Source organism: Saprolegnia parasitica, assembly GCF_000151545.1.
Source record: "Saprolegnia parasitica CBS 223.65 unplaced genomic scaffold supercont2.1, whole genome shotgun sequence".
Classification (NCBI taxonomy): domain Eukaryota; phylum Oomycota; class Saprolegniomycetes; order Saprolegniales; family Saprolegniaceae; genus Saprolegnia; species Saprolegnia parasitica.
In genome coordinates, this window is record NW_012156395.1 from 1056931 (window position 1) to 1080358 (window position 23428).

A 23428-nucleotide genomic window follows, 5' to 3' on the forward strand; every position below is an offset into this window, starting at 1 on the left:
CGGGTATTTTATTGCCCATTTTCCATATTGCGGGGTTCCTCGTCGCTTGGATCGTCGCCGTAGATACCTCGTCGTCTCTCTGTCTACCTCGACATCCGCAGCAGCATGAGTACCTCTTCCTTGGCCTCGCAGCTCCATGCGCTCCAGGTCCAGACGACGGGCGCGTCGTCGCAGCGGAACATCGCCTCGTTCCTGCACGAGCCCAAGGTCGCGGCCAAGATCGATGGCCGCACGACCTTTGAGCTGGCAAAGAGTGCGATGGAGACGCTGTGCAGCATGGACGGGTCGCTGGATGTGTTCCAGCACACGCTATTGCACCCGAACAAAGCACATGCGCAGTACAGCCGGATGCTGCTGACAAAAGAAGAGGTCGTTGCACTTGACCTCGAGCTCGGCTTGCTCCTCGACGCGCTCTCGCCCTACTTTCTCTTGCCGCCTACACATCAAGTCATCGAGTTTCTCGTGCGCAAGTACGAGATCCACGTCTGGAATGTCGACCAGATCCTCGCGATGACCATTTGCTACCACGAATCGCCGGTCTTTGCACGCCTCATTACGATCTGCGACTTGGCCAAGCACCCGCGGTGGGCGTTCCTCGAGCACGTCAAGACCAACAACGTCCCGCTCCTCCGCGCCAACTTGTCCAAGCGCTGCTTTGCCGACTACAGCCTCGTGAGCTTTCTGCACACGGCCGCCGTGCGCATTGGCGCGCGCAACGCCAAGCTCATTGCGCTCTACGCGCTCGTGGCCATGGAGATCCTCGAGAAGAGCCGCGTGTCCGAGAACATTCTGCGCTGGGTGCTGCCCAACATCATCGACGGCCTCAAGGACAAGTCGTTTCCGGAGCGCCAAACGGCCGCGTACATGGTCGCCACCAAGCTCACGACGCATGCCACGCTGTCGCCCGCTGCGCGGCAGCAGCTCGTCGTCGTCATTGCCAAGACGGCGCCGGCGCATGCGCAGTTTGACGCGTTCCTCTGCCTCATCGGCGTGCTCCAGTCGCAGCCGTTCGAGACGTTTCCGACCGAAGCGCTCAAGCACATTTTCAAGTTTGACGACGTGCCGCAGCTCGTCATGGACGCCATGGAGGCGTACGACACGACCAAGTTCCTCGCGCTCTTTCTGGATGCGGTCGCGCTGGCCCACACGCACGCCACGTCCGAGCAGCTCTTTCTGGATCTCATCAACGCTCTCGGCCAGATTGTCGCGCCGCTCGTTGCGTCGCTCGTCCGGTCGATGCTCGCCGCCGCGCACTCGACGCCGTCGGTCGCCGACCGCCTCCAGCGCCTTCTTCTCGTCCTCTCGAAGCGGTACCCGGAGCCCTTCGACGCCGGGCTGAACGCGATGCTGACGGACGCAGGCCTCGACAGTGATCTCCAGTCGTTCTGCGTCAACTTTGTCTCGACGTCGTTCACCGGCACGGCCGCGGCCATGCACGTGCCGCTCGCGGAAAGCGGCGTCTCGCTTTTGCTGTCACTGGACCACCCGACGGTCTCGGTGCGTCTGCATGCGCTCAGCGTGCTCGCCGAGATGGACGCGGCGGCGCTCGAAGACCCAGACGTGCTCTTGCGCCGGCTCAACGATGACGCACCGAGCGTCATTGTCGCGGCGCTTGTCCCGGCGGTCGCGACGCTCTTGCTTCAGACGGCGTCGGCCACGCAGCTTTTGGATCAGATTGCTATCTCGCTCAATGCGCGCGCGTTCAACAGCGCGTTCGCGACGGCGATGACGGCGCTTGTGACGTTTGTGACGGGCCCGTTCCGTGACATCCATGGCGCGGCATACGACGCGACGCTTCTGGACATGCTGCTTGTCTTTGCACCGCAGTCGACGATCGTCGCGACCAAGCCGGTCGTGGCGTGGACCACTGTGGCGCCGCTCATCGCGACGCTCTCGGTGTCGCCCTTTACCAACGGTCTCTCGAAGACGACGACGACCGACGATGTGCTCGGTCACTTTGGGGCGCAGACGACGCTGGCCGCGGCGCCGATCGTCGAAGCGTGGGCCGTGCCGTCCGTGCATCGCCACACGCCGCTGCCGCTCCTGGCCATGCGCGTTCTGAACGACGGTCGCCAGGCGACGACGCCGGGGCTCGCGGCGCCGCTTCTGACGCTCCTCACGACGACGTGGACGGCGCTGAATGCCTCGACGCCGATCGACTCGGTCGACCGGCCACGCATCGCCGAGGTTGTCGAAGTCGTCTGCGACCTCATGCGCACGAGCTTCAAGACGGACGCCGTGACGTACGACGCGTCGCTTGTCTTGCTCTTGTCGTCGACGTCGGGCTACTTTACGCTGGTGCAGCCCGTGCTCCACGCGGCGCTCGCGGCGGAGGCGAGTCACTGGACCGACCTTTTCCACTCGCTCTGCCGCCTTGTGCACACGGACGCGCCGGCGCATGTGCTCACGCGCTCGGTGATGCTGCTCTCGGTCATGATTGAGTGCACGCCATCGATGGTCTCGATTGGCGACGTCCACCATGTGGTGCTGGCGCTTCTCGTCGCGCTTGCGCACGCCCACACGGCGCTCCGCAACGCCGCCGCCCAGTGCCTCAAGTCGCTGACCAAGCTCTCGCTGGCCGACAAGAAGAGCCGCGAAGCGTTTGCAGTCTACACACCGACGCTGACGGCGCTGCTCAAGGTCAAGGAAGAGCTCTCGATGGACGCTTCGTACGTGGCTACGTTCTGCAGCGCGCACGTCAGCAAGGACAAGGCGTTCCTCGCGCGCGTGCTCACGACCGCGCTGGTGCCGCATGACGCGCTCTCGTCGACGCTTCTCCAGCGCGTCCGGAACGTTCTGCGCGTGCTCCACCTCGTGCATTTGGACGCGGTCTGGACGACGACGATTGCGTGGTTCATGCCGCTGCTCAAGACGTCGCTGACGCCGCTCACGGCCAGCATTGGCGCCGATCTGCTCTCGCACTACCTGCGCGCGCCGGCGAGCGCAACCTACGACGTGGTGCTCGCCACCGTCGCGGCGCCCTCGGCCGCGCCGCTCCACAGCCACGTGGCCAAAACGATGACGTCCACATGGTTTGGCGCGCTGCCGATGGGGAAGCAGACGACGCTCGTGCAGGCGCTGGTCGTGCTCCTGCGCACGGGCGCCGAGAGCACGCCGTCGGACGTGGCGTCGCTGCTCGTGCGCCTGTCGCTGCCCGTGCGCATCGTGAAGGGCCTTCTTTCGGTCACGTCGGAGCCGACGTGGGCGGCGCAAACGACGTGCGTGCTGGAAGTCGTCAGCAATTTGATTGCGACGTACGCTGTCGACGATCTCAACGCGCTCTTGTCGCCGCTCCACGCCGTGCTCGCGCAGTTTGTGGCCGCCAAGGACGACGTGTCCGAGTACAGCGTGCAGATGGTGCTGACCGCGCTCCACGGGGTCGCGGTCGGTCTCCGTGGCCACGCGTCGTCGACGACGCACGCGACGTCGTTTGTCGAGCTCACGCTGCGTGTCGTGCAGCACACGATTTCGCAGCAGACGCGCAACGCGGCGCTGCTCTTTGTGTCGTCGCTCGTCGACTTGTGCCCGACGCACGTGCTGCAGTCGCTTGTGCCGATCCTTACGTTTGCGTCGCAGCTGCAGCTTGACGAGTACTCGTTCCACGTCCTCCAGGAGATCGTGACGCACGCCGTGCCGTACGTGCACACGGACGCGAGCGACATTTCGACGCAGCAGTTTTTGGCGACCTTTGTCGCGGCGTTCGAGACGCTTCCGATCGCGCGCCGGTCGACCTTGTTCCACGTGCTCTTGACGGCCCTCGGCGCCCACGACGACGACGCGGCTGCGATTGCCGTCGCGCTCCTCTTGCAGCACGCGAACGACGTGCCGGCGCGGTCGGCGTTCTGCCACAGCCTCTTGGAAGCCCTCGACGCCGACCTCCAAATGCGTGCGCTCGTGTCCCTTCTCTCGATTGCGGGCCAGCTCCATTCGCACCTTGCGCCGCGCGCCAAGGACGACGACGAGGACGAGGACGATGACGACGAGACGGAAGACGTGGCTTTTGAGATCGATCCCAAGTTGGCCAATGCGACGCTCGACCGCATCGTGTCGTTCGTGCCCCGCCATCTGGAGCGCAAGGCTCTGCACCACCAGCTGCTCGACAACAGTGACGTGGAAAAGTCGCTCCAGCACGCCTACTTGTTGCTCGCGCAGGGCATCCTCCTCTTCCTCCGTCGTGTGACCAAGACCAAGGAAGCGCTCGCGGCCAAGAAGAGTTCGATGGCCGACCGCTGGGATGCCATCGCGGCGACTGCACTCGAGGCCATGAACAACCTTCAGCAGCTGCTCACGGCGCCCGGCTTTGTCGCTGTCATTGGCGAGCTCTTGCAGCACGAGGACGGCGTCATTCGTCGCCGCGCGCTCCAGCTGCTCAACGAGCGCATTGAAGAAACGGAGGCGACTCTGACGTTTGAAGAGGAGCTCTTGTTTGTGGACATGCTCGACGACCTCTCGAGTGTCCTCGAGGATCCGTCGGCGCTCTTGACGGACAAGCAAATGGCGATTTTGAGCGTCGACGTGCTCACGCGCTTCTTCGCGCACAAGCACGCGCAGCCGTTTTTGAACATTCTGCCCACGGTCATGGCGTGCTGCAAGCTGCCGCTCGATGTCACGGCCAACGGCCACGTCATTGGCTCGGCGTTTGTGTGTCTCTCGAACCTCTGCCAATCGCTCGGCCCGGCTGTCTTTCCGTTTGTGCCGCAGTTCTTCCCGACGCTGCTCCATTGCCTCGACGTTTCGACGTCGGCCGGCACCGCCGACGCGAGCTTGACGCTGACGCTGCAGCAGTGCCTCCTCGCGGCCATGCGCGCGATGACGACCAAGTTTCCCCAGTTCCTCGTGTCGTACTTGCCCAAGATGCTCCATTTGCTCTTTGTGCCGAGCCTCCTCAACGTGCACCACGTCCAGATCCGCGTGTCGGTTGACGCGACGATTCTCGCGCTCGCGACCGGGACGGAGCTCCGCAACCTCTTGCCGGCGCTCATGGAGCTCTACCCCGTGTGCTGCAGCCGTGGTGACGTGGCGCTGCTCCGCTTTTTCGAGATGGTGACGACGATCGTGTCGGGCATGGACCGCGCGGCCGTCAAGGCGCACATGGCCGGTCTCATGCGCCTGTATCTGGTGGCATTGGATTTGCGCCGCTTGCACCCGAGCATCGGCGAGCACGTCGAGGACCAGCTCATCGCCGCGCTGCTCGCGCTCGTCATGAAGCTCAGCGAGAAGCAGCTCAAGCCGCTCTTCCTCAAGCTCGTGTCGTGGGTCGACGTCGTCCTGCCCACGACGCAGGGCCCGTCGCACGCGCGCCAAGTGGTCTTCTTCCGCGTCGTCTCGCAGCTCTCGGAGAAGCTCAAGAGCATCTTTGTGCCGTACTTTGCGCACATTTTGCCGCTCTGCGCGTCGATTCTCTTGTCGGCGATCGACGCCGGCGCCGCGCTCCTCGAGGCTGAGGACGCCGACGGCTTTTTCGAGCGCCCGACCAAGAAGGCCAAGAAGGAGGTCGAGGACCCGTGGCCGCTCGCGACGCACGTGGTGACGGCGCTCATTGGCTGCTGCAGCCACGACACGGACGGCTTTATGGACAAGGAAAAATTCGACGTCGTCATGCCGCCGCTCGTCGATCTGCTGGGTCTCGCGTCGCTCGAGGTCGCGCGGCCGGTCGTCGACGGCGCGGTCCAGGCGCTCGCGCACCTCGCGTGGGCGGCCAAGAACGATCTGCTCTGGAAGCCGATGCACCACCGCATTTTGATGAAGTCGCGCGCGGAGGAGCCGGCCGTGCGCCTCGCGACGCTCCAGACGATCGAGCAGTGCTACGCGATTGTCGGCGAAGAGTTTTTGGCCATGCTGCCCGAGAGCATCCCGTTTTTGGCCGAGCTCCTCGAAGACCACGACGCCAACGTCGAAGCGCTTTGCCACAAGGTCATTCGCCAAATCGAAGACATTTCCGGCGAGTCCCTCGACCAGTACCTCACTGCGTAAACGACCATCGATGCACGCGCACGTTATTATTAATAGACCCGCCACCTATACATGTTTCTATCATCCGACCTCTCTTCTGTCTTGTGCAACCAATGCCCGATCGAGATGCCCACCGATCGATTGAGAACATGACGCGGTGAACGCTCCGAAGATCGTGAATGGCGTCTTGTGATTGGCCAAAAAGGATTTCAAATCAAACCAATGAAAAGCATCCATTTCAGATCGAGTTCAAATGAGACAGCGCGGAGCTCGAGATGGCGACCTCTTTGTGCGCCGAGAGCAGCTCCAGATATAGCGAATCAGTGGCCTCGAGCGCAGCGGCAGACTCGGTGTGGTCTTGCCGGCCGGCGTCGAAGTCCCGCTTACGAGCTCGTGGCGAACGTCGAGATGGACGGCGGTGACATCGCGGTCTTGTCGTTGGTGACATGTAGCTTATTAGCAGAGGCAATAGTAGTTTCGTTGACGGCAGCGTTAGCGCTTGGAACACAGCGATGACGCGGCCATCGATGACCAAGGCGCACGTCTAGTAAGCTTTGGCCGACGCATCAAGCGTCCGACGAGATGCAGCATTTATAGAGATCGAGACGCTCTCCATTCGACAGTCCATGCATCATCCTCCATGGAAGGTGTCGAGCTGCGTCTACTGCTAGTCCATCACACACCTCGACATGGTTGCATGCGCGCATGGTGTTGACGCACGTCGTGTTGGCGGTGACCATCTTAGTCGCCAGCGCAGTACAATGTAGAGCGCGATACTGTCGACCATAGCGTCTGCTTATGGTAGCTACGATGACGGGCAGCGAGCCGCCGGCCAGCGAAACGAGCGCCTATGAAATCATGACGAAGGCATCGAGGGTCTCGTCGAATCTTCACATGGCGGCGCGTAATACTGTTTGGCTGCTGTTCTCGTCGCAGAGGTTGTCAAGAGATCCAAGCCTCGTTGAACTAGAAGCAGCCGTGACGGGGTTGAGCCTGGGATTCGGGTAGAGAGTGCGAGCACACAGCAGCCTACGGTCTTCGACATGAAAGACAATCTGTTCACATATTATGTATTCGAATGTAGTAGAGTTATATCGAAGCAAGAGACAAACATCGATCGTGTTGAGCGTGTACAGGAACGTCTATCGCTACCGCGGTTTCGGTTCGCGTCGTTTCAAAAGTTTCGACGATGGAGCTCAAGACCGAGGGCGAGGGCAACGACCGCGAGACGCGGGTGCAAGCCCGGCGCGGGCGCATCGAGGCGCGGAATGCGAGCAAGGACGATGAAAAGATGAAGAAGAAGACGACGGGCGGCGACGCCAAGCGCATGAGCCGCGGGTCGCAGCAGATCGCCGACAGTCTCAACCAACTCGACCGGCGCAAGGTTCCATCCTCTTCCCATTTCTATCAACCATATATGATGTGCGTAGCTGGCCGGTATCCAAGAGGTCACCGACGTCCGCGTCCGCGCCGATGACAAGGAGAACGTGCGGCGCATCGACGAGGAAGACCGCAAGCAACAGCGGATTGAGAAGCTGCAGCAAGAAGCCATCTCGAGCGGGTCTCGGAACGCTGCCGTCGAAATGCGCTGGGCCGATTTGTACGACTTTAACATGCCCCAAGAGCTCCACAAGGTACCTTATCTCCATGCGATGCGAATGAAGGTGTCATCCTCGTCGATGGTAGCAACTGCAAGCGCAGCAAGAAGCCTGCAGCGCGATCCTCGAGTCCAAGGATAACGTGATCAAGGACTTCCAGGCGCAGTTGAAATCGAAAGACGAAGAGTATGTGATTGCGCTCAAGGTCGAGGCCGAAGACATTGAAGCGCTCGTCGACCGCATGAGCCAGCAGTACCGCGAAATGCAGGAGGAGTATGAGCTGGAGCTCGAGCAGATTGAAGATGCTTTTCTCAAGGTACCATCGCATAGCTGGTCGTCATGGTATATGTTTATTGTCGACTCTAGGAGCGCGACGAGCTCATTACGGGCAACAAGACCGAGATCGACTCCCTTTTCGAGAAGCGGCGGGAGATGGAGATGACGTACATGGAGGCCAAGCAAGCCCGAGACGAGATGAGCCAAAAGGAGATCGAAGACCTGCGCGTCAAGGACGCCGAGGACTACAACAAGCTCAAAATCAAACTCGAGACGGACATTCAGACCCTCGAACAGCAGCTCGAAGAGGTCTGTTTTGAGTTGCATCTCTTTGCTCGTATTTAAAACTCTATGTAGATGCGCGCGACGTACCAGCTCAATACGGAGAAGCTCGAGTACAATTACCGCGTCTTGACCGAGCGCGACATGGAAAACTCCGCGACGCTAAGTCAGCAGAAGCGAAAATTGAGTCGGCTCAAGGACGCGCTAAGTGCGCTCATTCAAAAGTACACGCAAACCGACGCGGCGCAGCGGCACCAGAACACCGAGCTCACAGAAGAGTACCGGCGCATCACCAAGCAGTACAAAGACCTCCAGAAGAAATTCCAGCACTTTGAAGAAAACGACGGGCGAAAATTTGACGAAGTGTGGGCCATGCACGAAGCCGAGGCGCTCGAGCAGATTGAGAAGGTCCTCCAAGCCGACCGCATCATTCACGAACAGCAGCTCGGGCTCGTTTGGGTCGACAACCTTTTTCCATTTTTGAGATACGACAACTCAAAACACGCATATGTAGGTGCCACCGGCGTGCGACCTCCGGCACGTCGACGCGGTCGTGCTTCGCAAGCAGCAGCTCGACGACGCAAACGCCAAGGCGACCGAGGTCCACGACGAGACGACGGCCCTGCCCGAGCGCCGCATCTCGAGCGCCAAGCTCAAGTACATGCTCAAGCTGCTCTCGACCGAGGCCGGGTTCCTCGTGCACGGCGCAGTGCTACAAGCCATCGACACCATGGACGACGACGAAGCCGACCTCGTGCGCGCCGACGCGATCCTCAAGTCGCTCGGCGTCGAATCGGAGGCCGACATGGAGCGTCTTCTCTCGTACATTCCTTCCACTTACTCTTGTCGACTGTCTTGACGGGGTGCTAGCTTTTTCTTTCATGACGCGCGCGACAACGAGAGTCGCCCTGGCGCGGATGTGGCCAAGCGGCTCGGGCTCAAGATCCACCCGGACGACGTCATCCAGACCATCCGCGTGTTTGTGCAGGTCGGCCACTTTGCAGTGAAGTTCTGTGTGTCAACGTGGCGGCGTAGGAGCTCAACGAAGAGAAAAAGGCCCGCGGCAGTCGAGGCGCGCGCCGCCTCAAGGAAAAGATGGAGGAAGAGAAGGCGCAGCTCTCAGGCGCGTCGCCTTCCTTTCGGAAAGACCCCAAGCAGTTTTGGAGTCGCGCGCAGCGCGTCCTGCCTGCCCAATCGCACCGGTACATGCATGTCATGGCTCGACACGAGTTTTTCATCGATGGCTAGTGTCTGGGCGTCGCTCGAGACGGGCTTGACGTCGTACCTCCACGTGCTCAAGCAGCGCAAGGGCCTCATCGACGACGTTTCGACGCTTCAAGCCCAAAACGTCGAGCTCAAGGGGCTGCTCCGGCAGTACCTCGGCGCGGCCGTGAACGAAGAGCTCTTGATCCCACCGACGCAAATGATCCGCGTGCAAGAGCCGTCGCACCAATAGTGCTTCATGCACGGTATATTATGTAAAACTACTCGGCGAGCGGGTTGGCGTGGATCGTGATCGAGTGGAGCAGTATCTCCTTGAGTGGCCGGGACTTGGCGTCGACCGGCGTCTTCTCCATCGCGTCCAGCACGTCGAAGCCGTCAATGACCCTGCGCCATGTGCATGCGACCATGTGCATATCGAGAGGACGACGTACTTGCCAAAGACGGTGTACACGTTGTTGAGGTGCGGCTGCTTGGCGTACGTGATGAAGAACTGCTGCTTGTTGGTGTTGGGGCCGCTGTTGGCCATCGAGACGATCCCGCGCGCATTGTGCTACGCGTGGATAAGGCACAGACATGCGCATGGCGAGCGTACGCGGTTCTGCGGATGGAACTCGTCGTTGAACTTGCCGCCCCAAATGCTCTCGCCGCCCTTGCCCGTGCCTGCGTTGGAGGGTGATGGTCATGCTACACGGCGCGATGGCACGCGTACCCGTGGGGTCGCCGCCTTGGATCATAAAGCCTTTCATGTTGCGGTGGAACGTCGTCTTGTCGTACGCGTTGCTGGCGCAGAGCGCGAGAAAGTTCTACGAGCCGTGTGGCTGGGAAGGAGGCGGGCATGCGCGCGCGTACCTCGGCCGTCGTGGGCACCGTGTCGCAGAAGACCTCGATCTTGATGTCGCCGAGGCTCGTGTGCAGCGTGACCGACTACGTCATCGCGCATGTGAGCGGCGCCGGTCCATGAAGAGCAGCATGATGGTTCGGCTACCATGGTTGAACGCGCTTGCAAATGCCACTACGTCAAGCAACGCGGTATTATTATGTTGCAGAGGTCATACATGGGCCACTACTTGTACTGGGAGGAGTGTTAAAGTGCCATCTAAATATACGTTAATAGGGGTTTTGGAGTTTGCACGCTCCAAACAGAGGCGATGAGCTATAATACCACGGTTCTTTGACAGCGCGCCGCTCACAACGCCTCCAACAGCGCTGAAAGCTCCGCGTGATTCGGTGTTTTGGCTCAGCGGGACACGGTTTTGAAGTGAGCGACAAAGCACCTCCGAAGTGACCATTGCTTGACTTTGGTGGAGGCAAGGCCACAAGTTCCGTAGTTGAAGCAACTGCGAGCATGGTATACGTATATACATTCGCATGCCGATAATTTATGATCCAGGGACACAGTTGTACAGGTCGACTCAGACGGTTGCGATCGGGTCAAAGTACGGCTGGCGCATGCGCTCGAGTGGGATCTTGATCGGCGGAAGGTCGTCCGAGAACGCGTGACGCGACGTCTTTGGCGGGAAGACCGAGTCGGAAAGTGCCATTGCGATGACGTCGGCTTTTGTGAGCGTATCGCGGCCACAGTCGGGCCACACATCGACCGTGATCGATTCGTCCTCGAGGTAATCGACGAGGACCGCGGGCACGGTGAGGAGACCGAGCTGGACGCCGACCGTGTACCGATGGTGGCCATCCAAAATCGCGCCCGTCTTGCGGTCCACGAGAAGCGGTTCGAGGTACGCGTCCCATTTGACCGTGGCGCGGCGGAGACCGTCGACGCGGGCTTCGCTCACGATTTGCTCGTGGGGTTTGAGCCACGAGACGAGGACGAGGGCAACTGCGAGCCGCTTTGGGCTGCGCTCGCGCTCCGTGTCGAAGCGGTACTTGTAAAAGTCGAGGTCGGATCGGTGATGCGCGACACGAAGAAGTCGCGGTATTTGTTGGAGCCGTCCATGACGTCTTCGAGCGTCTGCGCCATGCGGCCCTTGATCCGCGAGAAGGACGACGTCGGGTCGTTGGCTCGAATGGCATCGAACGCATCGCTCGTGTTCGGGTTCTTCTTGTACGGGCGCGACACGAGATCGAGCGACGACGACGCTTGGGCTTCAATGCTTCGGAACCGGTCTCGAAAAACACCGCGGACCACCGAGAGCGCGAGCTGCGTCGCACCAGAGAGCACTTGGACCGACGCTTTCCGTACAAAATCGCGCTTCCGCGTGCGAGGCTCACTTGCGAGAGCGGTCGTCGACTCTTCGGGGAGGAGCGCGACAGTTGGGCAGCCAAACCCGAGGGTGCCTTCGGTCGGGTCGGCGCGGAGCGTCGCGAGGGGGATCGAGATGGGCGGCAGCGAGTCCGTGAACCGGTGGCGACTCGTTTTGGGCGGAAACACGTTGGGCGAGAGCGACATGTCGATGACCTCTTGCTTCGTGAGGGAGCTCCGGCCGCAGCCAGGCCACACGTCGACAGTAATTTGCTCGTCACCCAGATAGTCCACGAGCACCGCCGGCACTTGCTTGAGTTGGAGCTGGAGGCCCACCGTGTACCGGTGGTGTCCATCAAGGATCGCACCGGTCTTGACATCGACAAGGAGCGGCTCCGTGTAGGCATCCCACGTGATCGTGGCCTTCTTGAGGCCATCGACGCGCTCCCAGCTCACGATTTCTTCGTGGGGCTTGAGCCACGAGAGGCACACGAGGACGACGGTCGCTTTCTTGGGCTCCGTCTCCGTGTCGGACCGGTACTTGTAAAAGTACGACGTCGGATCCGTGAAGCGCGAGACGAAGAAGTCCATGCTGACGTTGATCCCACCCGTGGCACCTATGTACATGCAACCACTCGCATGAGACAAACGGCGTGCGGGGCGGACGATGGACGTACCGCTGTTGGAGCGTGGCCGAAACGAGGTATCGTCGCGGGTCGTGGATTGCCAGAGGTGCTTGCGACTCGTCTTGCTGGATGGCGGCGCGGCAAGCGCTGTCGTCGTGTCGTTCGTAGCCTGGTCGCCATCGTCCACGCGATGGTCAAAGATGCTGTGGAGCGCGCTCGTCGTGTAGCCTTGCGCGCTCATGAAGAGGCGCATCGATATCTGCTTGAGGACATCGCGCTTGCGTCGCCGCGGAACCTCGATTAGGTCTGAGCCCGCGGGCTCGTCAGTGTGACCACGCTTGGCACGCTTCGGGCTTGGCACCTCGGTCGTCTCGGGCTTCTCGCGGTAAGTCACCGGCTTCTCATAGCCGAGAGCAGGCTCCGTCGCCTCGAGTTCCCTAGGACCGTAGACGTGCATGAGGTCGTCGGCTTCCTAGCAGCATGGAGGTTTCTACATACAGGCTTCGAAGCGGCAGCATCGTCGGAGGCGCGTCAAATTGAGGAATGTTGTGACGCGCAAGAGGCTCATCATTCTGAATTTAATTGGCCCAATTCAGTGCTGCATACATTCCCCAAGCTTATCGCTGGGAGCGTTACACGCTTTCTATAATAATTCAAGGGGGTGAATAAAAATATGTGTGTTTTTATTCTCATTGGCACCACGTCTATCATAGCCGGGACGGTATTTTAAAACAATGCGATGTATATTTTAATACGAATATCAGCGCACCATGAAACGCTCCGTCACGGCGATGCTGATTGGTAACACGTCATTGACAATTTTGGCCAATCAGGGCGTCGAAGATCCGACCCAGAGGCTTCTTTTTTGCATCATTTCTTGATCTACCTCTGTCTATTTATATTGTGTCGTGTTGTGTAGAACGAATGACATCTCCTCGAACCAAATTAATTCAATTAAACTCTATCCATAGATATCCTTTATACATTAATAGAGTAATAAAAAGAATCGCAGTGGCGCCAAATTGATGTCTGAGTAGCTTTCCCGACAGCAAGCTTCCACTCATGCTTCCACTGACCCCAAGAGCACACACCCGAAGCGCTTCATGGAGCTCGCATTTCGAGAAGGATTTTTCGACATGCCAATTATTGATCGGTCGAAATGCAATGTGCCTGCAACTATTGCAACATTGTTACCCCCTACAGTACCGCATCGATGAAGTCTGGTGTTGTTGCTCCTCCATTTGTCGTATATAAGCACAACACGATGACTGTCCAATGCCACAGTCATTGGCGTGCTGCTGTGTAGTTAGTTGAGGCGCACAACACCTCGCTCACTAAACACCAACAATCCTCCTAGACTTCTGAGCTCGTACATCAGCGTTGCAGCGGGCGAAGGACTGCAATTTGTCCGCTTGTATGGTCTGCTTTTGTCCTACGGACCAAGTTCCGCAGGTTCTGGTCAGAGCGATGACGTGGCGCGTCAGCTGCTATCCTATCGAGCGGGGGATGCTCTTCTACTTTTAAGTTGTACATATATGAAGTATTTTTGAGCGGGGTACATCGAGTGGCGTCCATGGACCTCTTTAGTATCTTGAATGCCGGCATTGCACAACGTGTCCGTGTTGGACAATTGTTCGATGTCTGGTAGCGAGTCGTGTAAGCTTCGAAAATCCCGACCTTTGTTCGAGACGGCAAAGCTGGTTTTCCTCGCAGCATGGCGGCCGATGCGAAGAAGCTCGTGTTGCCTCTTGCGTGCCTCATCCTCTCGCGTTGCGTCGACCGCGTCCTTGACACGTACCCCATAGTACCGACTGCGAACACGTCTTGACGATGACACTAGGCGCATCACGTACGCGTATGGGCCATTTCTTTGGTACTTTTCCAACATTATTCTCCCAATCGCCTTCATGGTCACGTCGTGGCCCGTCGTGTGGTATCGCTCGACCTGCATTTCTCGGGATGAGCTCACCAATATAGGTACAAAATGTGGTTCACGGATGAAATCACGCCCGAGATGCGCAAGTTTCCGCACTACAAGTACGCGCTCATGGGCTTTTTTGACACGGCGTACAACCTCCTCGCTGCGTTCCCGACGCCGCACATTGGGTACCATGCACAAACTGGATTTTGTCCTCTTCATCTAGATGTGAATCTGGATCTGCTTGTAGCGGCAACTTCGCCAACGTGCTCGACCAGCTCAACTTGCCGTTCAATATGGTTCTCTCGGCGATCTTCCTCAACACCAAGTACAAACGCTGCCACATTCTTGGCGCGATCCTCGTACTCTACGGCGGCTTTGTCAACATGATTCCTCTCTTCACGGGCGGCAAGACGCTCAACATGCCTGACCCCAGCGCCTTTTGGATCCTTCTCTACATCTCAGCGCTGCTTCCTGCGGCAGCCTCCAACGGTACCTCCGTCTTCTTCGTTGACCTCGTGTCTGAGCATCTTCATGGACAGTCTACAAGGAAATTGGTCTTAAAGATGTGGATCTGGATATCTGGTACGCCAACGCGTGGATCAGCTTTTACCAGATTCTCTTTGGTATTCTCACCATTTGGACGATTCGGGTAAATGAACATTCGTGACCGCAAAATAAGATTCATGAATAGGTCCCAGCGCTATGCGACCCGCCAGTGCCGTGGTCGGAGTTTGTGCCGTACGTTGGAAAGGCCCACGATTGCTTTCTCGGGCGGCCCGTCGAGTTGAACGGGAAGCATCTCCCGTGCGACGAAGGCGTCTTCACCATTTTTCTCTGGTTCATCCTCTTCAACATGACGTACAACCAAGTACTATCCGCCATGAGATCGCTCACCCTGAAACCTCGCATGTGTGGTTGTAGTTGATGTTGTACATCTTCAAGGAAGGCAGCAGCGTCCTCTTTGTGGTCTCGTCGGCCATTTGCCTCCCGGTGACCGACATGTTGTACATGATTCCGTTCATCACGGGCGCGAGCGCGTCGCAAACGTTCACGATCTACGACGGTTTTGCACTCTTCGTCCTTGTGGTACGACCCTAAGATCTGGTATGTGTCTGGATCTTGCTTTGTCTAGATCGGCCTTCTGGTCTACCACTCGGAGAAGGAAAAGCGCGTGAGCGCAGGTGGCAGCCGATCCATCGACAAGTCGCCCATGTTCACATCGCCAACGCTCCAGCGCACGCACCTCATGCGGTCGCAGCGCGGCCGTGTCGTGTACCGGCAGAGCCCTTTGTTTCGAGGCAAGAGCCCGCTTTTGCGCCGGTCCAACTCGCCGGCAGATCGCCCAACGTACGGCACACCGGACGGGTCGCGTCCGTTCCGCACGCCAGAGACGCCAAAAAAGAAAAAGCAAAAGAAGAAGGCGGCCGAGGCCATGGTGTAGACCGCCAACGTTCAGATGGGTATGCGTCGAACGGTAGAGGCGATGGCGTGGACTGCTGCCAAAACGAGAAGTCACAAAAGTCGACAAGTAACAAAATTATACATAGCTGTGTGTAAACGAATGATAGTTGTAGTGTCTTTATCTTGCCTACCATCGAGAACAAGCTCTCTGCCAACGATAAATCTCACGAACTAGAAGGGTTGTATTGACGCACTGGGCAGCAGAGACATTCCTATCTCTATGGCTGGCTCAGGGAGGCCTTCTACGTGCCACCACCGAGCATTCTAAACTCCGAGGCAATCATATTTACGATAGATTTCTTCTTTTTTCTCTAACTCGGTCCACGCGCGGTCGAGAGGCAATCGCTGCGGCCACTGCAAGCAAATCATGCTTGACAAAATGACGAGGTGGTAGCCCTAGAGACGCAAGGAAGCGTTTGGCGCTCCACCGATGAAGAGTGATTGATGAATTAGCAACAATCGTTCGATTGATATCTTCAAATTGTGCGCTTCAAACTATCGGAGCTCGATACGTTGCCAGCTTGATATTTCCGGCCGACTCGCAGAACCGTGCACGAGGTGGCGTTAAACTACCTTGTCCGTCGCCGTGCTGCCGTACGAAACCATGTTGCGCAACGACATAAGCGGGCGGGAGGGCGAGTTGCGCTGACGAAACGTCACGGGGCTCTGGTGGTACATGACGCGTCCTGGTCTCCGACTTGAGACCCTTTCGTGGGGAAAATCGGGAAGAAATACCTCGCTTGGCGCGCATCATTTGCGTCTTCTGGAAGCTCGGCGACGCAAACATGGGCGACCGTTCGACCGACTTGGTGCCGGACGCATCCAAACGCTGCTCCTTCTCCGAATGGTACACGAGAATCCCAATCTATCGATTGTGTTTTGGGATCTATCCAAACCACATCGTACTATCCAGGAGACGTACCACGAGTACAAAGAGCGCAAACGCATCGTAGAGCGTGAACGTCTGGGACGCATGCGTCCCCGCAAGGAACGGAATCATGTACAACATGTCGGTCAACGGGAGGCAAATGGCCGACGAGACCACAAAGAGGACGCTGCTGCCTTCCTTGAAGACGAATAGCATCAACTAATTGGATATCGTCAACAACTTGTTCCCTCAATGCACGAAGAGGGCAAAACGTACTTGGTTGTACACGAGGTTGAAGGCGAGGTAGAGGACAAAGAGGAGAAAGACGCTGTTGTGCTCGCACGCAACGACGTCGCCGTGGAGCGTAACGTTGCGACCGAGGAAGCAGTCGTTGGCGGCCGCAATGTAGCTCGGAAATGCCGCCCACGCAATTGGTGGGTCACAAAACACGGGGATCTAGCGCAGTTTCAAAAACGGAGAAAAATCCAGACGCCTTAAGATGGTCAAAGCGTACGCGGATCGTCCAGATCGTCAAGAGGCCCCAGCCCACTTGGTAGAAGCTAATCCACGCGTTCGTGTACCAGATATCCAAATCGACGTCCTTCAAGCCAATTTCCTTGTAGACTATCCAGTGGCATCGACGTGGATAGAAATTCTACAACGAAACGGGGCCATACCGTTCGAGAGCGCCGAGGGCACCATCGCAAACACATACATGCTGATCCAGCCGAGGCTCGGATCCGGCGAGTTGGCCGGGCGCTCGCCGTGCAGGATCGGAATCATCGCGACGAGGCCGCCATATACAACGAGGATCGCACCAAGCACGTGGATGCGGCGATACTTGGTTTGGAGGAAAAGGTACGACATGATCATGTTGAACGGCAGGTTGAATTGCCCGAGCACGTTGGCGAGGTTGCCGCTACGAGGAAATACATCGAGATCGACGTTATGTCAATGAAGGTGTGGTACCCAATGTGAGGCGTCGGAAAGGCAGCCAAGAAGCCACTGACCATGTCGAGGAGTGCCATGAAGGCGAAGCGCGACGTCGGAAACGCTTTCATCTCGGGCGTCACGTCCTCTAAAAGCCGCAGATACAGTGACTTTCAGAAGATAGATCCGACATCCATACTCGTAAACCAGAGCTTGTACCACACGACGGGCCAGCACGTCAAGGCAAAAGCGAGCGGGCAAATGATGTTGGAAAAATACCACAAAAAAGGCCCGAATTCAAACGTAATGCGCCTACGCAGTGCTTCGAACGACCGAATCGTGAAAACGAACGTACGTGTAGACGACGCGGTCGACGCAGCGCGCGACGATGAGGACGACGAGCGCGAGCGCGAGCTTCGAGTCTCCGAATCCGTGCATGCCAATCAAAAGGTGTGCTTGGATCGCAAGATGCGCTTGTCCGGATACGCTGCCCATGAGACAGACGTATTTTAATGTTTAATTTGTATCGAATTACCTCACTTTCGTAAGATAAAATGCATATCTTCAATAAATATGGTAACCGGACGTCGAGGCCACAACTTCAACGCCGGTCGAATAGACTTCACCACCACACTCTGCTGTAGCCAGCTACCATTACAGGATCTCTGCGGTTGGACCAAAACGCTAACGATTTTGTGCATACATGAATGCCCTCGAGAATACATACCATTGGGCTGCTTGGTGGTGAAAAGGTATGAAGAGGATGGTCGTGCATTGCGTCAAATGGGATCAACACGATGAAGACCTTGGATCACTCCGTCTGAACACGAGCTACTCGCCGTTTTGAAGTAGCATGTCTCGGATTGTGGGGCCACACGTTCTGTCTAAGTGTTGTGGCGGATGCACGGACAACTCGCACTTTCCTCCTGGGCCACTGGATGTTACGGTTGTGGAGTCTCCCTCGCCGCCCATGATTTGGGTAGCCAGAGGTACGAGCCACATCTGCGTTGACTGTGAGCCGCCAACTCGCTGAACTCGCTCGATGACAAGTTATGCATACGGACGCCGTCGTGCGAACGTGGGATGCAGCCTCCGAATGCACCATCCGGAGGAAGTCGTCGTCGTGTGTTCGTGTCCCATAAACGAAGCGAACGCGAGTGCACAGTTGTTCGCCAGCTTTTTCATACGAAAGACCATGAGGGTCGGCGCGTGACGAGGGAAATAATGCGATAAGGAATCATTTTTCAATCGGCGTTCTCATGGTCTCGGTGTACATTCAAGGGTTCCTCGCGCTCGCAGCGGTTGCCTTTGCAGCTCAAGAAGCACCCGCGGACGCAATGACGTTTGGCCGACTTGTCGACTGCGATGACAACAAGGGAGGTGGCCGCTGGACCATCAACGGCGGTGGTCGCTGGAACAACAACGGTGGCGGTGGCTGGAACAACAACGGCGGCGGCGGCTGGAACAACGGCGGCGGCTGGAACAACGGCGGCGGCTGGAACAACGGCGGTGGCTGGGGCAAGCGTACTCCGTGCCCGCAACCGGGTCCCGGCCCGCAGCCTGGTCCTCAACCCGGCCCGCAGCCCGGCCCCCAACCCGGTCCGAACCCTGGCCCGCAGCCTGGCCCCCAACCCGGCCCGCAACCTGGACCTCAACCCGGCCCCCAACCCGGTCCGAACCCCGGCCCGAACCCCGGTCCGAACCCCGGCCCGCAGCCTGGCCCCCAACCCGGCCCGCAGCCTGGTCCTCAACCCGGCCCGAACCCCGGACCTACGCCGTGCCCCGACTCCACGACTCCTCCTCCGTACGGTCCTGGGGCCGCATCGCCGCGCAACCTTCGTCAAACCTAATTGCCAGTGACCTTTTAGCGTAATCAATGGAGTCTATCATTACTATCTACAAATCCCATGTTTAAAACCTTGGGCAACAACCTTCGAGCAGCGCGCGCGTCCGTTTCATCCGCGTGCTGCATCTCGGCTCGACACCACCATGGCATCTACGGTACTCGACAACGTGGATGACCTCGGTTGTGACACATTCTAGTCCTCCACGCCGCATGGGCTCACCTCATACGTCGTGGAAGCGCCTCGTCAATTTACCTGTTTGGTTCCCAAAATCCACGAATCAATCGCCGAATTTGCGCGTTCTCGACTTTTCTTTGTGCGTTGATTTGGCGCCAACCCGCCACCGTACACTTGCAGTTTGTATGCCTGCGACTCTGCCAAAAAGCAGAAAAATTGTGCCACGTCAGCGACAGCTCTTGATGTTTGTATGTGGCATACAAAGTGCAAGTGAGCCCATTTTTATCGCACCTTGGCGAGCGCATTGCATTCATTTTGGAGCTTTCGGCCGACGATGAAGACGCTACTGCTCGCCGGCGCGGCCGCGCTGCTGGGCGCCGTCGCCGCCGAGGACAAGGCCGCCGCCGTCTTTGGCTACGTGCCCGCCGACATGGTGCGCAACATCCAGTGCCAAGTGTGCAAGACGCCCGAGCTCACGGGCACCGTCACCGACTCGTGCTGCAACTACGAGACGGTCGACGTGGCGACGCAGGCCCACTTCCACCCGCTCCTCGACGAGCTCCGGACGCTCTCGTTCTTTCGGTACTTCAAAGCCGACTTGACGAAAGAGTGTCCATTCTGGCACTCGAACAACCAGTGCGCGAACCGCGACTGCTCCGTGTGCGAGTGTGCCAAGGACGAGATCCCTGCCAAGTGGTATGCGCAGGACGAGGCCGAGAAGGAAGCGCGCGAGCGCGAGGCGCAACAGCCCTGTGATGACCAGCGCGGCGAGGGCGAGCTCTCCAAGATTGACCGCGCGAACGCCGCCGTCGGCACCAACTTCAACCCGTGGTCGACAGCGGCCGTCGCCGATGACGTGCCCAACGAAGACGCCATGATGTACGTCAACTTGCTCGAGAACCCCGAGCGCTTTACTGGCTACAGCGGCAACTCGGCGTGGCGTGTCTGGAAGGCCATCTATGAAGAAAACTGCTTTCACTCGAAAGAGCTCTGCCTCGAGGAGCGCGTCTACTACCGCCTCATCTCGGGTCTCCACACATCCATCAACACCCACGTCGCGCTCGACTTTCGCTTTGGCGACCATTGGGGCCCCAACACCAAGATGTTTGTCGACCGCGTCGGCGCGTTCCCGGAGCGGCTCCAGAACATGTACTTTACCTACCTCTTTGTCCTGCGCGCGGTCGGGCGGTACCGCGAAGTGCTCCTCAACTACGACTACGCGACCGGGAACGACTACGACGACCAGCGCGTGCCCGAGGTGCTCCGCGCGCTCTTTGACGTGGACAATACGGCCTTCAACGCGAGCTGCCGCGCGCCGACCGACTCGCGCGCGGTCCTCGCCGGCTTCAACGAGACGATGCTCTTCTCGAAGGGCGTCTCGGTCGCCCACCAGCGCGACCAGTTCCAGCGCAAGTTTGAAAACGTCTCGCGCATCATGGACTGCGTCACTTGCGAAAAGTGCCGGCTCTGGGGCAAGATCCAGATCTTGGGCTTGGGCACCGCGATCAAGATCTTGCTGGCCGACGACATTTCGACGCTGCCGCCGCTAGCGCGCAACGAGATCATTGCGCTCATCAACGTCCTCCACCGGCTCTCAGAGAGCATTGAGGGCGTCTCGCGCTTCCGCCAGCTCGAGTTTGAAGACGCCATCAAGTCGATGGGTCTCATGGTAGCGGGCGCCTTTCTGGTTGTGCTCGCCGTCATTGCGTGGCGACGACGGAGGGCGGCAAAGAAGACGCTCAAGACGGCGTAAGCCACCACCTTAATAAGTACTTTGACCTCGTCGTTCGCATCGCCAACGACGCAGGAAGCACGGGCATGGCGTTGATGGATCCAGGTAGACGAGCGGGTTGGTGGTATGGAAGAGAACGAGAGGAGCCGATGATCAATACCAGTCGCCGACGAGCTCGTGCTGGGTGCGCGCTGCCACGATTGCCTCCTCGTTTGAGAAGTGGACTGGGAGGAGCACGAGGCCAGCCACGCCGGCCCAACCGAGCAGAGCACGCCGCTAGCGTCGATGGAGAGCTGCACCGTGCAAGCCGAAAGAATGGACGGTCGCGCGATGCACATGGCTGCATTGACACGGATCCGCTTTCGACACAGCTGCGCGGCGGCCCGAAAATGGTCGATGGTCGATGAGCGGTGGCGAGAGGACGGAACGCTGCTATGGCATCGTCTGAGACGTAGGAGCTATGGCTCACGTGTATGTTGCGTGATCGATGCCAGTCCGCGCGACTGCGTCCCGACGCAAGGAGCACAAAAACTCTCGAACACACTTTACAAGCGTAAAGGCGAATATGTCCTTTACGCGCTACTGGCTGCAGCACTTGAATTCGTCATTAGTAAAGCTGCCACCTCGAGCACAAGCGACTAGCGTAGCAGCCTCCGTAGTCTGTAGCGGTCTCGACTAGCGTAGCAGCTTCTGTGGTCTGTAGCGGTCTCGACTGGCGTAGCAGCCTCCGTGGTCTGTAGCGGTCTTGACTAGCGTAGCAGCCTCCGTGGTCTGTAGCGGTCTCGACTGGCGTAGCAGCCTCATCGGTCTGTAGCGGTCTTGACTAGCGTAGCAGCCTCATCGGTCTGTAGCGGTCTTGACTAGCGTAGCAGCCTCCGTGGTCTGTAGCGGTCTTGACTAGCGTAGCAGCCTCCGTGGTCTGTAGCGTTCATGTACCCTTGTGTCGTCGCTGTGTGCCAGTAGCAATGTGCTCCACATAGCCATATAGCCCTAACATCTGCAACATGTTCTTCTGTCCACTTATCGCACCTGACGTTGCCTCAAAGAGATTAAACGATGCGTGTTCGACGGCTTCAACCAGAATAGGTGCGCGTCTGAGGACGAGAGTAGCAACTAAAGAGGAATCCAAACGGCGTCTACTATTGCAACATGCTACGAGAAGAAGACGCTGGCCATGAACAACAGCATCGCGGGGCGCGACGAAAGCCACCCACGATGCACGTAACAGCGTTTCATGCGCCCTACCTACACTCTCAAAACATCATACATTCTCGAAGCGGTTACGATCTTCCTTCGGGTTGCGCTGAATGACGAAGTTGGTGGTGAAAACAGGGGAATGCATAAATGCATAATAATGGATTGTGATACCTTGAATGACGTGTTGAGTGATGTCCCGTCGACTCTAGGTCGCAAGAAACATGAGAGTTGGCTGCTGAGTTTATGCCAGACGCACTCGGATTCGTGACTGGAGAGGTTTGTACGAGGTGGTTTCCGAGTACAGTAAACGGCGCTCAACCATCCCATTGTCGTCAGCTGTCTGGTCCCAAGTCGCCAAGGTGCGAAGCGATCACTTCGACGGCTGCTGCTGCTTCTCGTTGGTTGCTAGCGCCGAGTCGACAGCGCATCCCCCTCCGCGCCCGTATCGTCGCAGCGGTACATGGCACTGTATCCGAGCTGTGTTATCTTGACAAGCAGCGTAGAGGCTGCGAAATGCGCTCAAATAGCGCAGCTTTTCGCTGACGATATTGCAGTCGTCGAACGGTGGCGCCAAAGACGCTGCCAAAGACACTTTGGGACACACAGTTGTCTCGGGTAGCCTGGTCATGTAAGGCCGCTTAGTTTACATGACCCATCTCTACTCGCACCAGTGGTAGGTTGCGTCAGAGTTGCGCCATAGTACTGGATCTCGTTAAGCGATCCAATGCGTTCGTGGAGCCATGCATTTTGCCACCTGAGGTGTGTAGGATTCGGTGTGATCGATGCACATATCCTGCTGGTTTGGCTAGCTCTCGTGATGATTCAGCGCATCAGCATCAGGCTCGTTGAAATGATCACAGCCCGCCCAGAATGGCACTCATCCCATAGCCATTTGTTGCTGAATTGGCGGCAGCTGGACGAGCACTCAACACGCTGCTTCTCGTCTCCGTCCATTTCGTATCCCCTTTCGTCCCTTTTTCTTCATATGGGTGATCACGTCCAAGGGAGGTGATACGAATCATGCATCAACCAGTTGGCGCGGCCTTGTTCCAGGCAAGAACACTTGCATAGTCAGGCCATCGCATGTTTCTTTCTCTACTTTGTTGGATCGAGTTTGCTTTGTTGGTCGGACGAAAATGGACT

At 58.2% G+C, this 23428-nt stretch overlaps 8 protein-coding genes across 8 annotated transcripts; 5 read left to right on the forward strand and 3 right to left on the reverse strand.

Annotated features, from left to right (window-relative positions):
• The first annotated feature begins 5 nt into the window (after window positions 1-5).
• Window positions 6-6041, forward strand: SPRG_00426 (hypothetical protein). The gene has a single exon (XM_012338525.1). It carries the CDS (start codon window positions 106-108, stop codon window positions 5971-5973), a length of 5868 nt encoding a protein of 1955 aa, XP_012193915.1. The 5' UTR covers window positions 6-105; the 3' UTR covers window positions 5974-6041.
• Window positions 6042-7124: 1083 nt separating this feature from the next.
• Window positions 7125-9616, forward strand: SPRG_00427 (hypothetical protein). The gene is made up of 9 exons (XM_012338526.1): window positions 7125-7336; window positions 7383-7586; window positions 7639-7866; window positions 7917-8135; window positions 8184-8567; window positions 8623-8930; window positions 8979-9096; window positions 9144-9310; window positions 9357-9616. The coding sequence occupies exons 1-9, from the start codon at window positions 7142-7144 to the stop codon at window positions 9562-9564; spliced, it is 2031 nt and encodes a 676-aa protein (XP_012193916.1). The 5' UTR covers window positions 7125-7141; the 3' UTR covers window positions 9565-9616.
• SPRG_00428 (peptidyl-prolyl cis-trans isomerase-like 3) lies at window positions 9562-10335 on the reverse strand. Its single transcript, XM_012338527.1, has 6 exons — window positions 10318-10335; window positions 10182-10256; window positions 10042-10135; window positions 9925-9992; window positions 9764-9882; window positions 9562-9716 (listed from the first exon to the last, which is right to left on the reverse strand). The coding sequence occupies exons 1-6, from the start codon at window positions 10318-10320 to the stop codon at window positions 9593-9595; spliced, it is 483 nt and encodes a 160-aa protein (XP_012193917.1). The 5' UTR covers window positions 10321-10335; the 3' UTR covers window positions 9562-9592.
• A 290-nt stretch (window positions 10336-10625) lies between these two features.
• Window positions 10626-12698, reverse strand: SPRG_00429 (hypothetical protein). The gene is made up of 3 exons (XM_012338528.1): window positions 12654-12698; window positions 12207-12592; window positions 10626-12146 (listed from the first exon to the last, which is right to left on the reverse strand). The coding sequence occupies exons 1-3, from the start codon at window positions 12671-12673 to the stop codon at window positions 11119-11121; spliced, it is 1434 nt and encodes a 477-aa protein (XP_012193918.1). The 5' UTR covers window positions 12674-12698; the 3' UTR covers window positions 10626-11118.
• Window positions 12699-13821: 1123 nt separating this feature from the next.
• Window positions 13822-15667, forward strand: SPRG_00430 (hypothetical protein). Its single transcript, XM_012338529.1, has 8 exons — window positions 13822-13949; window positions 13996-14088; window positions 14133-14261; window positions 14324-14565; window positions 14616-14725; window positions 14768-14944; window positions 14998-15162; window positions 15209-15667. Exons 1-8 carry the CDS (start codon window positions 13870-13872, stop codon window positions 15515-15517), a joined length of 1305 nt encoding a protein of 434 aa, XP_012193919.1. The 5' UTR covers window positions 13822-13869; the 3' UTR covers window positions 15518-15667.
• A 353-nt stretch (window positions 15668-16020) lies between these two features.
• SPRG_00431 (hypothetical protein) lies at window positions 16021-17773 on the reverse strand (the record flags this gene model as incomplete). Its single annotated transcript, XM_012338530.1, has 9 exons — window positions 16021-16223; window positions 16273-16402; window positions 16460-16624; window positions 16682-16861; window positions 16920-17029; window positions 17083-17324; window positions 17375-17483; window positions 17535-17647; window positions 17691-17773. 9 exons carry the CDS (start codon window positions 17771-17773, stop codon window positions 16102-16104), a joined length of 1254 nt encoding a protein of 417 aa, XP_012193920.1. The 3' UTR covers window positions 16021-16101.
• A 788-nt stretch (window positions 17774-18561) lies between these two features.
• On the forward strand, window positions 18562-19203 carry SPRG_00432 (hypothetical protein; the record flags this gene model as incomplete). The annotated part of the gene is made up of 3 exons (XM_012338531.1): window positions 18562-18866; window positions 18895-19139; window positions 19193-19203. The coding sequence occupies exons 1-3, from the start codon at window positions 18595-18597 to the stop codon at window positions 19201-19203; spliced, it is 528 nt and encodes a 175-aa protein (XP_012193921.1). The 5' UTR covers window positions 18562-18594.
• Window positions 19204-19665: 462 nt separating this feature from the next.
• Window positions 19666-21174, forward strand: SPRG_00433 (hypothetical protein). The gene has a single exon (XM_012338532.1). The coding sequence runs from the start codon at window positions 19691-19693 to the stop codon at window positions 21107-21109; it is 1419 nt and encodes a 472-aa protein (XP_012193922.1). The 5' UTR covers window positions 19666-19690; the 3' UTR covers window positions 21110-21174.
• Window positions 21175-23428: the final 2254 nt, after the last annotated feature.

Bases quoted from the DNA above. Each gene is read 5' to 3' on its own strand.
- SPRG_00426 (XM_012338525.1), top strand. From the start codon at position 106: ATGAGTACCTCTTCCTTGGCCTCGCAGCTCCATGCGCTCCAGGTCCAG.
- SPRG_00427 (XM_012338526.1), top strand. From the start codon at position 7,142: ATGGAGCTCAAGACCGAGGGCGAGGGCAACGACCGCGAGACGCGGGTG. The intron at 8,136-8,183 runs GTCTGTTTTGAG...AACTCTATGTAG, and splicing joins TCGAACAGCAGCTCGAAGAG to ATGCGCGCGACGTACCAGCT. The intron at 9,097-9,143 runs GTCGGCCACTTT...GTGGCGGCGTAG, and splicing joins CCATCCGCGTGTTTGTGCAG to GAGCTCAACGAAGAGAAAAA.
- SPRG_00428 (XM_012338527.1), bottom strand. The intron at 9,993-10,041 runs GTACGCGTGCCA...CCTCCAACGCAG, and splicing joins CCAAGGCGGCGACCCCACGG to GCACGGGCAAGGGCGGCGAG. The intron at 9,717-9,763 runs GTACGTCGTCCT...CACATGGCGCAG, and splicing joins GTGTACACCGTCTTTGGCAA to GGTCATTGACGGCTTCGACG.
- SPRG_00429 (XM_012338528.1), bottom strand. From the start codon at position 12,673: ATGCTGCCGCTTCGAAGCCT. The intron at 12,593-12,653 runs GTATGTAGAAAC...CTACGGTCCTAG, and splicing joins ATGCTGCCGCTTCGAAGCCT to GGAACTCGAGGCGACGGAGC. The intron at 12,147-12,206 runs GTACGTCCATCG...GCATGTACATAG, and splicing joins TCGGCCACGCTCCAACAGCG to GTGCCACGGGTGGGATCAAC.
- SPRG_00430 (XM_012338529.1), top strand. From the start codon at position 13,870: ATGGCGGCCGATGCGAAGAAGCTCGTGTTGCCTCTTGCGTGCCTCATC. The intron at 14,089-14,132 runs GTATCGCTCGAC...TCACCAATATAG, and splicing joins ACGTCGTGGCCCGTCGTGTG to GTACAAAATGTGGTTCACGG. The intron at 14,262-14,323 runs GTACCATGCACA...ATCTGCTTGTAG, and splicing joins TTCCCGACGCCGCACATTGG to CGGCAACTTCGCCAACGTGC.
- SPRG_00433 (XM_012338532.1), top strand. From the start codon at position 19,691: ATGAAGACGCTACTGCTCGCCGGCGCGGCCGCGCTGCTGGGCGCCGTC.